Source organism: Phycodurus eques, chromosome 13 (assembly GCF_024500275.1).
Source record: "Phycodurus eques isolate BA_2022a chromosome 13, UOR_Pequ_1.1, whole genome shotgun sequence".
NCBI classification, from domain to species: Eukaryota; Metazoa; Chordata; class Actinopteri; order Syngnathiformes; family Syngnathidae; genus Phycodurus; species Phycodurus eques.
In genome coordinates this window covers 8459596-8473399 of record NC_084537.1, presented here as the reverse complement: position 1 = coordinate 8473399, position 13804 = coordinate 8459596, and the positions used below count along the sequence as shown (strand labels likewise).

The 13804-nt window shown below is 42.0% G+C and overlaps 2 protein-coding genes across 4 annotated transcripts in view; one reads left to right on the top strand and one right to left on the bottom strand.

Annotated features, from left to right (window-relative positions):
• The first annotated feature begins 242 nt into the window (after nt 1-242).
• si:ch211-284o19.8 (protein lifeguard 1) lies at nt 243-12003 on the top strand. Its single transcript, XM_061693870.1, has 6 exons — nt 243-317; nt 6440-6722; nt 7689-7889; nt 9241-9369; nt 9436-9579; nt 10099-12003. The coding sequence occupies exons 2-6, from the start codon at nt 6441-6443 to the stop codon at nt 10231-10233; spliced, it is 891 nt and encodes a 296-aa protein (XP_061549854.1). The 5' UTR covers nt 243-317; nt 6440; the 3' UTR covers nt 10234-12003.
• The window catches only part of parp2 (poly (ADP-ribose) polymerase 2), a 17418-nt gene continuing 15071 nt past the window's right edge, over nt 11458-13804 (bottom strand). For 2 of the 3 annotated variants that reach the window (XM_061693866.1, XM_061693867.1), the window contains exons 15-17: nt 13700-13798; nt 13514-13638; nt 11458-11818 (exon numbers count right to left, since the gene is read on the bottom strand). In XM_061693866.1, the coding sequence (XP_061549850.1) occupies nt 11644-11818; nt 13514-13638; nt 13700-13798 (399 nt within the window). In that variant the 3' untranslated portion in view covers nt 11458-11643. Of the gene's footprint in view, nt 12749-13513; nt 13639-13699; nt 13799-13804 lie in introns of all 3 variants that reach the window. The other variant, XM_061693868.1, reaches the window with a different exon arrangement.

The window sequence follows — 13804 nt, the reverse complement described above, 5'->3', positions numbered from 1 at the left end:
TTTCAATTTAGATTTTCTTGCGTATGTGTGTGTTTGCACGGAGATGTTTACATGAACTTTGCAAAACTATCTTTTATATCTTAATAAATAATCTTTATACATCAGTGTCAACGTGTCACAGTTTGTGCTTGTACTTCTCAATATTTGGCTTTTTGATTTCAAGCAAATGTGTAATAATAGCAGTGACTGTGTGAAATAGCAGCAGCGAAGTTTCCAGTTGCCTTTTTTTTTTGGGTGTTGAACTTCCCCTATGAAAGTGTCAGGAAGTGGTCTCGCACCTTTGAGTTGTGTCAGTCGCACACAAGCAGCAAAAAAAGGTAAGAGCCACACATTCTCACCATTAATAATTAAATCAAATCACATCCTTTTTTTTTAGTTGGGGGATAAAAGTAGTGTTTTGGGGTCAAAACATTTCTAAATTGATATTCTTAGTCATGGATTTTCATATTATAAATGTACTTATTTCATAAAAATATAATGTATATTTTTTATATTTCAACATTCTGAGGAACACATATTTATTTATTTGAAGGAATATTAATAAATACACTAAATATACATTAACTGTATTATGTATTTTATATTTTTTAGGTATTATTTGTCTTGCTTTGTATGAATAAAATACATTACAAGGATGAATACAAATGTAAAATAAAATATAACATTTTATAATAATAATTCAGTGTTTGGGTCTAACGGTCTATATTCATGTCTCAAAAGTATATTTTTTTAAATGAATGAATTTCCCTATTATTAATGTACTTGTTCTATATGAGTAAAACATCCAATTTTTTAAATGTACATATAAATGTGTCTTTGCTGCCAAACCCAATCATTTCCAAGTGCATCTTTCTGTTCAACTGCCTCATTTTTTTTAAAATCAACAGTACATTTATGTTCTCGACATTTTAATGAAGGATAATAATAAACACATAATGAATACAACTGTCAAAATGTACAATAAGGGCTGTAAAAACTAAGATTTCAGGGGACTTTTACAGCTTTTGTAACTTGTCGACATGACGCAACACAGGCTTGACCAACCATGTTTCACATTGCCACTGTCTTTAAATAAAAGTAAAATTCAAATAAGTATATTTTAGTTGAGAAAAGGTTTTAATACTACAAGAAATTAAAGTGCTATTCCGCACCAAAATGATCTCGCTTTTTAATGATTCTGTCCTTTTTCACCGTTCTACAACCCTCACATTTCTCATTTCAAACCATTGGAACTTCAAAACATTCACCTCATTCTTGGCAACGATCCATCCATCCATCCATTTTCTACCACTTATCCGAGGTCGGGTCGCGGGGGCAGTAGCTTGAGCAGGGACGCCCAGACTTCCCTCTCCCCAGCCACTTCATCCAGCTCTTCCGGGGCGATCCCGAGGCGTTCCCAGGCCAGCCGAAGGATGTAGTCTCTCCAGCGTGTCCTGGGTCGTCCCCGTGGTCTCCTCCCGGTGGGACGTGCCCGGCACGCCTCACCGGGGAGGCGTCCGGGAGGCATCCGAATCAGATGCCCCAGCCACCTCATCTGGCTCCTCTCGATGTGAAGGAGCAGCGGCTCTACTCTGACATCCTCTCGGATGACCGAGCTTCTCACCCTACCTATAAGGGAGAGCCCGGACACCCTGCGGAGGAAACTCATTTCGGCCGCTTGTATCCGGGATCTCGTTCTCTCGGTAACGACCCACAGCTGGTGACCATAAGTGAGGTACCATAAGTGACCAAGTCCCCCAGCAGAACGATGGAGTCCCCAGCGGGAGTGCTCTCCAGCACCCCCTCCAAGGACTCCAACAAGGGTGGGTATTCTGAACTGCTGTTTGGTGCATTGGCACAAACAACAGTCAGGACGCGTCCCCCCACCCGAAGGCGGAGGGAGGCTACCCTCTCGTCCACCGGGGTGAACCCCAACGTACAGGCGCCGAGCCGGGGAGCAATAAGTATACCCACACCTGCTCGGCGCCTCTCACCGTGAGCAACTCCAGAGCGGAAGAGAAGAGAGTCCAACCCCTCTCGAGAGGACTGGTACCAGAGGCCAAGCTGTGCGTGGAGGCGAGTCCGACTATACCTAGTCGGAACTTCTCGACCTCACACACCAGCTCGGGCTCCTTCCCTGCCAGACAGGTGACATTCCACGTCCCTAGAGGCAGCTTCTGTAGCCGGGAATCGGATCGCCAAGGTCCCCGCCTACGGCCACCGCCCAGCTCGCACTGCACCCGACCCTTATGGCCCCTCCCACAGGTGGTGAGCCCATGGCAAGTCTTGGCAACTAATTTTGCAAATTCCTACTTTGCCCACAATTTCCCATTTTCCTTGAACCATTGCCATTGGAACGAACGGAGACATGTTCCAAATGGAACTCATCCTTTACTTCCACATTTCTCAATCCATTCAACCGATTCAATGCATTCCAAGTAAAACCTGTTCAGCTCATTGAAGACAACCAGCGGTGCTTTGACATACGAGGGACGCAGTGACCTCTACTCAATTCACAATATGTATCACTTTGTCAAATAGTGAACAGTTAATTAACAAAACGAGGCTTCAAACTGTTAAATGCCACTCTCAGTTGAGTTGACTGTCAAATTAAACATAAAATAAAGAGAATTGTTGTATTTAAAACAACCAAACAACTGCCGAAAGAAACTGCCCTGCTAACTTAATGCTGACATCAAATGGAAAACGGCAATGACATGCTAACGATTAGTGTCGATTGTGGCCGTTTTGGAACCCTTTAAACAACTGATTATTCAACACAAATGGTGTTAATAGTGAATATAAAAAGACTCCCAGGCAAAGATATTCTCTATCCTCTATGGGGGGGACGACGACGACATCATTGCAGCTTCTTGAGTCACTAAGAATCGAGACAATGGGGCATTTTCTCCCATATGCTTCAGTCAGAAAAGGCACGCAGCGCCACGCTATTCTAACTGGGCCCATTCTGGCGTCCACTTAATTATATCATTGGCCCACCTTCTGGCCATTGGATTTCGTTCAGTCAGGAGCACAGTATTCTGATTTCTGATTAAATTACTTGTATTGGGTTTATTCAATATAGAATACATAAAACACATACTCCTTCAAAATAGCCTCTTACATGAGCTGTGCGCACATCTCACTGGCGAAAATTAACTTCCGTATCCGCTCAGTACACCTGGCGGATGTGCCAGGAGTCATTATGGGAGAAATGGCGGAACTTGACAGCGCGGAGGCCAGACGCGGAAAAAACAGACCAACGGGAGAATATCGCCCAAAGTGAATACAGACTAATGAAGCAGAGCCACTCTCTTCATTTGTCTTCATGTATCTTACTGCCCCCCCCCCCCCCGGTGGCCAAGGTGAGCACACCAGAAGGAGCAGCAGAATGAATTGAATTGATTCATTAAATCATCTTGAACAAACGATTTCATTCTTTTACATTCTACTTAATTGTTATTACTCTGTTTTTATAAAGTAGAATATTATTAAATGTTATTTTCCTGATTAAAAAAACACACTACACATACAGGAAGCGACAATGCATGCATTTATCACCTCCTTTCTCAACCGATTCAAATTGTTCCAACTTCAAACTCTTCAGCTCATTCAGGACACATTCGGAGCAGTTTATCACATTCCCAAAATGTCCACGTCATATGGACATTTTGGGAATGTGATAAATCATAGCAATGAAATGCCCAAGAGATGTAATGTTTGGCTAACGGGCGAATGATGGAGCACAAAGAAACTTTAAAAACAGTTGAAACAATAACACAGACATTATTCAAAGAAAACAAAAACACACGCACGTGTGAGACAGCAAAAAAAAAAAACAATCAAAGAAAAGTAATGACAAACGAAACACAGCGATAACAAAAGGTTGTCGCGAAAACTACAACATGAGGATAGCTAAAGAAACAAAAAAGTGGCGGATGAAGCCACAGCGAGAGGAAGGTATGGGTAGCACGAAACGGAATCTATCTCCACAAGATAGAAAAATGGAAACTGGAAATCACAGAAGTACTTAATAAGAAGAAACAAACCTTACGTACAAGGTGGTTGCACATGCCCACTTATGGGGCTGTTCAGAATTAAGCAATACATTCAAACTCCTGTTAAATGGGAGTCAACACACAAGTGCCACAATGTCAAGTGCCTCTGGTTAACCCCAAATAAATGAGTGACATTTTTGTCGTCACATCTCAGAACACAAGCCATGGTCGGCAGAGAGCTTCTGCAGTATCAGAAGGGTCACAGTGTTCAAACGTATCGGTCAGAAGAATGGTCAAAACAAATAATAAAGTTACAGACCATCAATGTCGTATATCATAGCATACGTATAATTCTCCCAAGGACTCAAATAAATGGCCATCTGGTATAGGAACACTTTGGGTGAAATTGATGACACAGAGGGTAATTTGGATTATTCTTTTTTTAATATTAGGGTTAGGGTTTCCAATGGAAAACCCTTCACCTCGCTCAGGACATATATGGAGCTATTACTCACGTTCTCAAAATGTCCCCATCTTTGTAACAACGCTCAAATGAAGATATATTGTCGATATTTACCTTTTACTTCAACATTTCTTGACCAACTCAAACCATTCCAACTTCAAACTGTTCAATTTTGGGGAACTCTTAATTCCATTCACAAAATTGCTCAATTTCCACGATTCAAATTCCAAAATTAAGAAATATTTTCCACTTTGACCTCCTCACCCCCCATTTTTGGACCAGGTCTAACCATTGCAACTTCAAGTTTCCCATTCTACAAACTTCGATTCCAATTGGGACGTTGTGTAACAAAATACAACGATTTGCAACTCCGCGGCCCCGTGGCCGAATTGTTAGCACATCCGCCTCACAGTTTTGAGGACCTGGTATAAAATCTGCCCTCGCCTGTGTGGAGTTTGCATGTTCTCCCCGTCCCTGCGTGTGTTTTTTTTCCGGGTACATTCCACAGATGAACAGGTTCATTGGAAACAGGTGAGTGTCATGATTGGGGATAAAAGGAGCATCCGCGAAAGGCTTCGTTGTTCACCACTTTGTGAACAACCGCGTGAGCAAAAAGTCCAACAGTTTGAGAACAACATTTCGCAGCGTACAATTGCAAGCTATTTTGGAATGTCATCATCCACGATTCTAATATCATCAAAAGATTCAGAGAATCCGGAGAAACCACTGCACATAAGCGGCAAGGCCGAAAACCAACATTGAATGTCTCGGGTGGCACTTCGTTAAAAACCGGCATCATCGTGTAAAAGACCCTTAAGAAAACCATCGTCAGTTTGCAAAGTTCATCGCTACGTCTACAAATGCAAGTTAACTCAACTATGCAAAGCGAAAGCCATATATAGACAACACTCAGAAACCCTGCCAGCTTCTCTGGGCCTGAGCTCATCTGAGATGGACTGACGCAAAGTGGAAAAGTGCTCCGCGGTCTGACGTGTCCACATTTCAAATTGTTTTTGGAAATCATGGATGTCGTGTCCTCCGGGCCAAAGAGGAAAAGAGCCATCCATATTGATACAGACACAAAGCTCAAATGCCCTAATCTGTGATGGAATGGGGGTGTGTTTGTGCACATCTGTGAAAACACCATGAATACTGAAAGGTACATACAGGTTTTGGAGCAACACATGCTGCCACCTCAGCAACTTCTTTTTCAGGGGCGTGCCTGCTTATTTCAGCAAGACAACGCCAGGCCACATTTTGCACGCGTTACAACAGTGTGGCTTCGTAGTAAAAGAGTGCGAGTAATAGACTGGCTTGCCAGCAATCCAGATGTGTCTCTGATTGAAAATGTGTTGTGCATCACGAAGCGCAAAATACAACAACGGAGACTCAGGAGTGACGAGCAAGCAGCGGTACATCTAGCAAGAATGGGAAAGAATTCCACCTACACAGCTTCAACAATTAGTGTCCTCAGTTCTCAAACGCTAATCGAGTGTTGTTAAAAAAAAAAAAAAAAAAAGGTGATGTAACAGAGTGGTAAACATGCCCCTGTCCCGCCTTTTTTGAAATGTGTTGCAGGCGTCAAATTCAAATTGAGTGAATGAGTGAATATTTGCACAAAAAAAAACGTTTATCAGTTTGAACATTAAATATCTTTGTAGTGTATTCAATTGAATGTGGGTTGAAAAGGATTTGCAAATCATTGTATTGTGCTTTTATGTAGGTTCTACACAATGTCCCAACTTCATTGGAAATGGGGTTTGTATATTTCAACAAGTCAATGAATTCCACGGAATGTTGGTTCATCCTTAGCTCTTCAGCATTCACACACAATTGACACATTCGGTTGTTTATCTTACAATCCTCAAATAGCATTTTTTTTATGAGGGACAATGTCAATAAAAGGATAGTTTGTTGTGTTATTGATGCTAGGTACGGTGACCTCAAGAGGCCAAAAATGTGCCCCAAAAAAATTTTTTTTGTCTATTCCTATCACTAGAATGTCCGCTCAAGGAGAGACTATGTTCGAGCCCTCGGGTTCCGATTGGTCTACTCAACCACCGCCCCCGCCGTACGATGAATCGGTACAGCAGGAGCCGCCACCCTACTCCCAAGACTTGTTAGAAGACGGCGAGCCCAAAGATGAAACGACAGGAGCCCAAGCGATGGAAGGAGACGAGTCCTCCCCTGATACCAAACCGGAGGATCAGGCGGAGGACGTCCCACTGGCCGAGACGTCGGCTTTCGAAGACAAGACAGTCAGGAGGGCGTTTGTTCGGAAGGTCGGTGATGCGACGACATTTAATGACAAAAAGTCGGAAAATTGGTCACACGATAGCTTGGATATTCACTTATTTTTTTCCATTCAGTTCAATATTACCATTTCTTTCCCGAAAAAAATACCAATTTATTCTCGTAAGATTCTAACTTTTTTTGTAAATTTTTTAAAATTTAAATACCAATGTAATCTCTTACATTTTTAGGTTTTCTCTCTAAAATGTTTTATTTTTTTCTGGAAAAATGACATTATTTTCGTTACTTTTTTTTGTCATAATAGCGCGACTTCTCGAAAAAGTAAGATTTTTCCGGGACAAAATATATTATCTGAATATTATAATGATTTTCTCTTAAAACAATTTCTTTCTTGACTAAATCGCCTTGATTCTCGTGAGATTCAAATTTTCTTTTCTAAATATGCAACTTTATTTTCATAAACTTCTAGCTTTTTTCTCCAATAATAACCAAATTTTGAAGCGAAATAAGAATTTGTATTCTCTAAATAACACGGATATTCTTGTAATATTACGACTTTATGCTGTTAATATGAATTTGTTCGAGTCATACTCAAACTTAGAAATTGCCTTTTTTCTCCAAAAAGACTTTTTGTAAGATAAAAGTAACTCTCCAAAAAATACAACTTTTTCCTTACAATAAATACACAACTTTTCTTATCGTAGTATTACAAGCTTTTTCCTCGAAAAAAAAAATATAACTATTCTCATAATACTGTGAATTGGTATGTAAAGAAATGTATTCTCAAAAAATTAAATATTTACTTTTTAATGACTTTATTCTTTTTGATTACAACTTTGTTTTCTCTACAAAACAGTATTTATTCTGTTACAAATTTTTCTGTTAATACTTCAAAATGTACTTCTAAAAAAATATTTGTATTTGTTTTATTTTTTGCTAAAAACAAAATATAAGACTTCCAGTTTGTTTGATGTAGCGGCTGTCTCCCCCTGCAGGTTTTCTGCATCCTGACGCTGCAGCTGGTGTTCACGTTCAGCGTGGTGTCCGTGTTCACCTTCTCCAAGGTTGTGAAGAAGGCGGTGCAGAAAAACATTTGGGTCTACGTCAGCTCTTTCATCATCTTTGCCCTGGTCACCGTCACTCTCAACTTCGCAAAGTCCCTCCGGCGGAAATACCCCTGGAACATCATCGCTCTGGTGGGTTCCCCCGAATGCCTCATACAGTATATAGTGCTATTGGCATATGTTATGGTGTTCTTCATGGATCAATTCTAGAGCTGCTGGTATTCTCTTTGATTGTCTTTTACAACTCCATGGTTCCCTGTAATTAATCAAAAATGTCAGTAAAGACAGGAGGGTTAAGTTTCAAGCCAGGGTTAGGTTTGAATGTCGTGTTTCAAAGTAAGGTTTGAAAGCAGGGTTAATTTTTCAAATGATGGTTTTAGGTTAGAGTTTCAAAACTGAGTTATGATTTTAAACAAGGGTTAGGTTTTCAAAGTTGGGTTTCAAGCATGAGTTTGAGTTTCAAGCTAGGGTAAGGGTTCCAAAGGGTCTTGCTCTCCTGGGGGTGGAGGGGGCTGGCTGGGGGGGGGGGGGCATTGGGTCCCTGCGGCCCCCACTGGGTGGCCAGTTGTCGGGGCGCCTCGGTGGGGCCGGCGGACCGCCCTGGGTCCCTCGGTGTGGGACGTGCCCGTCCGCCGGGCTGCTCTCGGGTGGACCCCTGGCCCTGATCCCGCCCCTCGATCGATTGTTGGGGTCCTCGGCCGCCGCGGTGCGGCCACAGCAATTACTGGACACTTCTGTCAGTCTTTGTGCATGTAAAACGGGATCAATTCACTTGCATGTATCCGCAGACACACACCCCTAGGACTCTTTCACTGGGTGTGGGGTCACTCATGTACTGCGACAAATAACTCATGAATATGCAAATCGCTTGTGTATCCCCTCACTTATACTCTCGTCCCGTAGAGTTTTATAATTCACATCATTAATGCCACCACACATCAGTTGTACAGTCAGGTTCATGATCCTTGTCCTGCATGCTTCTTCTCCTGTCCTTGTCCTGTTCTATCTTGTCCTGTCCTTCCCTCGCAGGGTGTAGCACTACAGCCCCATGCAACACTCATATTTATATTTCATATATATATTATATTATATTATATTTTTTCATATCTTTGTTTCTCTCTCCCTTCAAGAAACCTTGTTCTGTTCGACTGATCAAGTCTGATTCTCAATAAACCTCAATTATAATACCACAGCGGAAGCTTAAAAACGCCACTGTGACACAGTAAAACTGTTCCGGCATAAAAGGGATACAGATTTTCCATTCTGCTTGACCTAACAGCCGAACAGGACACTCACACACACACACACAAAAAAAAGGATTTCAAATTAGGGTTTCAAGCCTGAACTGGGGTTTCAAACTAAGGTCAGTTTCCACATCAGGTTTGAAGCCTGGATTAATGTATTAAACTAGGTTTAATGTTTCAAGACAGATTTAGGTTTCAAGGTAGGGTTTCAAGTCTTTTTTTTTTTTTTGCATCCTCAGGCCACCGTGACGCTGAGCCTGTCGTACGTGGTGGGTACCATGGCCTCCTACCACGACACCCGCGCCGTGATTATCACCATGGCAACCACCTTGGCCATCTCCCTCACCATCATCGCCTTCTCAGCACAGGTCAGGTTTGACCAGGGATTTGACTATTTCTATGAATACTTACTGTATCGATTTCTCCTCATGCAGACACGCTACGATTTCTCCTGCTGTTATGGCCTTCTGCTCATCCTGGCGGTGGACTTGTTGATGTTCGGCGTGTTCAGCAGCTTCTACTACTTGCACATCGTTCAAGTTTGTTACGGGTGTTTGGGCGCCCTGCTCTACTCTCTGGTAAGAACCGTCACAACTCGATGCAACATACAGTATGTGAAAATAGGGTTTCGAAATTGAATTAGGGTTTAATCTGTGAGCTGTTCAGCCAAATATCATCTTCAGGTTGTCAGGTTTTAAACCAGGATTAGGGTTTCAAATTCAGGTTTCACGCTGGGTTATGGTTTAAAATTAGGCTTTCAAGACAGGGTTAGGGCTTCGAGGATTACAGTTTCAAATTAGTATTTTAAAACAGGGCTAGAGTTTGAAAGTCAGGTTTCAAGCCTGGGTTTGAGTTTCAAACTCTGGTTAGTGTTACAAATTAAGGTTTTAAGATATGGTTATGGTTCCAAGCCAGGATTATGGTTTCAAATTCAGGATTCAAGTCTAGGTTAAAGCTTCAAAACTGTGTTAGGGTTTCAAATTCCACAGAGGCTAAGGGTTCCAAATTACAGCGTACGATATGGTGGAAAGCAGGGTTTCAAGCCTGGCCTAGGATTTAAAGCATGATGTAATGATCCTGCTGTGCTCCTGTGTCAGTTCCTGATGGCCGACTGCCAGTTGATGATGGGCGTACTGAGCTACCGCCTGGACCCCGAGGAGTATGTGACCGCGGCGCTCGTGATCTACCTGGACATCATGCTCATCTTCATCTACCTGATGAGCAGAAACTGAAACGCACGCAAACATCACCACCTTCTCCTGGCCTTCCAGTCTTCCAGTCTTCCTTTTTCAGGCTTCATTTGGCTACTTCTCAACAGTAATTACAGCATTCATGAATGCATCACAGCAGACATTTGTGGCTGTGACGAATGGTTCATCAAGGTTCCTGAAATTAGTCAAAGGGACCAAATACATCCAACTGAAAATCATTCATGTCATTTTTAAGCTTACATTTATATCTTATACGTCAACTAATGCTCTATGTTTACATGAATCCAATAAAGTTAGGGTTTCCAAAATACGGTTTCAAGCTTGTGGTGAAGGTTTAAAAGTAGGGTCAGTGTTTCAAGACAGGAATAGTAGTTCAAAGTCTGTTTTCAAGACTGAGGGTTTCAAACTAGGGTTAGGGTTTTAAATTAGTTTTAAACCCGGCTCAGTATTTCCAAATCTGTCTTCAAGGCTGGGATAGTGTTTGAAATTAGGGTTAAGGATTCACTTAAAGGCTTGCCGCTAGTGTCAGGAATTCAAATTGGGGTTTTAAGATGCTTTAAGGATTTCAAGTTAGGGTTTCAAGCCTGCATTTGGGTTTGACACTAAGGTTAAGCTTTCAAGCTGGGGTTTGAAAGTCAGGTTTCCAGTTTGGCTCAGGGATTCAAACTAGGGTTACGGTTTCAAATGACGGTTTGAAGCTAGGGTTGGGAAGGTTTCAAGCCTGAGTTAAGACTTAAAGTTAGGGTTTCAAGCTGGTCTTAGTGTTTCCAAGTCAGTTTTCAAGCCTGAGTCTGGGTCTCATTTGAGCGTTTCAAATGAAGGTTTGAAGCGAGGGTTGGGAAGGTTTTGAGCCGTCAAGTTAAGGTTAAGGTTTCAAGGTTAAGGTTTCAAAGGTTTCAAACTTTAGGGTTTCAAAGTCGGGTTGCCAGTCTGGCTCAGGGTTTCAAACTAGGGTTAGGGTTCGAAATGATGGTTTCAAGCTACGATTAGGGTTTGAAATTCCCGTTTTAGGACAGGGCGAGCGTTTCAAAGTCTGGTTTCAAGCCTGAGTTACGATTTACCGATAGGATGAGGGTTTCACAAGGGTTAGGGAGTCAAATGTTCAATTTCATAAATCCGCACAATAAATTGTCACAATCCCCACAAGAGTTTATCTAAAAAGTCTACACCGCCCTTTTCAAATGCAAGTTTTTTTGTGATTTAAAAAAAAAAAAAAAAGAATCATACGAAAATAAATAATTTACAAACATTTTCCACCTTTAATGTGTACCAACAGTAAATCCTATTTCACATGCGTACTGAAATATTTTGGACGATAACAGTTGAATTTATCGTGACATTCCTTCATGTGAGGCACATTAGTAAGCAGTAAAAAGTTCAAAAACAACATCACGCTGTTCCATGAAGACACGTTCACAATCACCGTTGAGGTCACCATAGGGAGGCGTAGTTGAAGTGTACCCGCAGTAGGTAGCGCATGCGCGTCTGAGCCGGGTTGTACACAATGAACTCGTTGTACAGCAGCGAGTAAGTGCCACCCATGGACGACCCGGCCGTCCTCGGGGTCATCTTCACGCCGGGACCCATCGGGACCGTCACGCCGTTACTGAAAAACGTCAAAGAATGAATGAATGAACACTTCGGTTATGTCCATATCTAAGGAATTTCCATAATGTCCCCGAGTCAAATTGACCCAGGGAAATTATTGCTGTTCCTAGGAAATCAATGTAACTGAGGGGTTCAAGACACTAAAAGGTCAGTGGAACATAATTTCCGTTTCACTGGGTCAAACTGACCCAAAAACATTATTGCTGTTCTAGAGAAATGACATTTGAACATTTCAGCAGGATAATGCTCCAAAACATACGACCAAAGGAAACTCTGAATTGGTTTCAAAGAAAAAAAAATAAAGCTGCTAGAATGGTCCAGCCAATCGCCTGACTTCTATCCAGTCGAAAATCTATTGAAAGGACTTAAACTCAACGTCCATAAAAGAAGCCCACGGAACCTTCAAGATTTGAAGACTGCTTGTGTAGAGGAATGGGTCAAAATCACACCGGAGCAACGCATGCGACTAGTTTCTCCATACAGGAGGCATCTTGAACCTGTCATTGCAAACAAAGGCTTTTGTACAAATTATATAAATACCAGTTCCCAAATACTTTTTCTCTGTGTCATTTGACATTATTACAAATAACTTAATTTCTGATCTTATTTGTTCGTCTTTCTTTGTATGTATGGATGACTCGGGTTGTTCCCAACATCTGGTGAAATTTTCATGTCAACAGCATCTTTGGAAATATATTTAGTGAGAAAAATGGTGACGTGTTCAGCCGCTGTAATTGCTGTTCCAAAGAAACAAAGGTAACAGGAGGGTTGAACAGGCCCCAGTTTAATTGAACACAGGAACACCATTGCTGTAGCCCTCGGTCAAACTGAACCCTGGAACATCGTTGTTGTTCTTGAAGAACAAACTTAACGGGGGGGGTTAAACGTGTCCCAGGTCAAAATTGATCCGGAAACATTATTGCTGTTCCTGAGAAACAAACAGGAGGGTTAAACATACCTCAGTTCAATTTGACCCAAGAACATCATTGCTGTTGCCCCAGGTCAAACGAACCCAGGAACATCATCGCTGTTCTTCAGAACAAACTTTGTAACAGTGGGGTTGAACGCAACCCAGGTCAAATTGACCTGAAAACATTATTGCTTTTCTTGAGATACAAAAGAGGTTTAAAAATGGCTCCGTTTAAATTCAATCCAGGAACAGCATTGCAGTTGCCCCTGGTCAAATTGACCCAGGACACATCACTGCTGTTCTTGTGGAACAAATTTAATACAAGGGTTAAACAAGACCCAGGTCAAATTGACCCATAAGCCTTATTGCTGTTCCTGAGAAACAAACAAGAGGTTTAAACAAGCCTCAAATCAAACGGACCAGGAAATATTATTGCCTTTCCTGGATAAACATGCCTTGGGTCAAATTGACCTGGAATATTATTGCTGTTCCTGAAGAACATACCTAACAAGGGTGAAACACACCCTAGGTCAAATTGACTCGAGGAATATTATTGATTGTCCTTGGTTAAACATGGCATGGGTTAAATTGAGCCAGGAACAATATTGCTTTTACGGTTAATCACAGCCATAGGTCCAACTGACCCAAGAGCATTACATCTGTTCATGAAAAACAAACATAATAGGATGGGTTGACATGCTCGGGTGAATTGTTTTGTTTTTTAACAACAGCGATAATGGTCCTGGGTCACATTGACGTGGGGCATTGAGAACGAGTACTTACAGAGTGACAAAATTCTGGGGGTCGGGTCCGGTCCGCCCGATGCCTTTGGTACTGTGTTTGCCTGTCGGCAGGTTGCTGGCGTTATAGTCTGCATCCAGGAGCTCGTTACTATCTCCCAGGGCGACCTGCACATACAAGCATCAGTGACCATTCGCGCAAATACGGAAACAAGAGCGAGTGGGACACCTCGCAAAGCAGCAGCAGTCCGACTTGGTTGTGGTTCCTGGCGAAACAGTAGTTGGCGCTCTTGGAAGACATGTCGGCGAAGTAGATACCCTTGCCAAACTGCAA

What these genes read in the sequence shown, in the direction of transcription:
- si:ch211-284o19.8 (XM_061693870.1), top strand. Translation starts at nt 6,441, where the DNA reads ATGTCCGCTCAAGGAGAGACTATGTTCGAGCCCTCGGGTTCCGATTGG. An exon ending in TCATCGCCTTCTCAGCACAG is followed by an intron (nt 9,370 to 9,435) that starts GTCAGGTTTGAC and finishes CTCCTCATGCAG; the next exon opens with ACACGCTACGATTTCTCCTG. An exon ending in GCGCCCTGCTCTACTCTCTG is followed by an intron (nt 9,580 to 10,098) that starts GTAAGAACCGTC and finishes CTCCTGTGTCAG; the next exon opens with TTCCTGATGGCCGACTGCCA.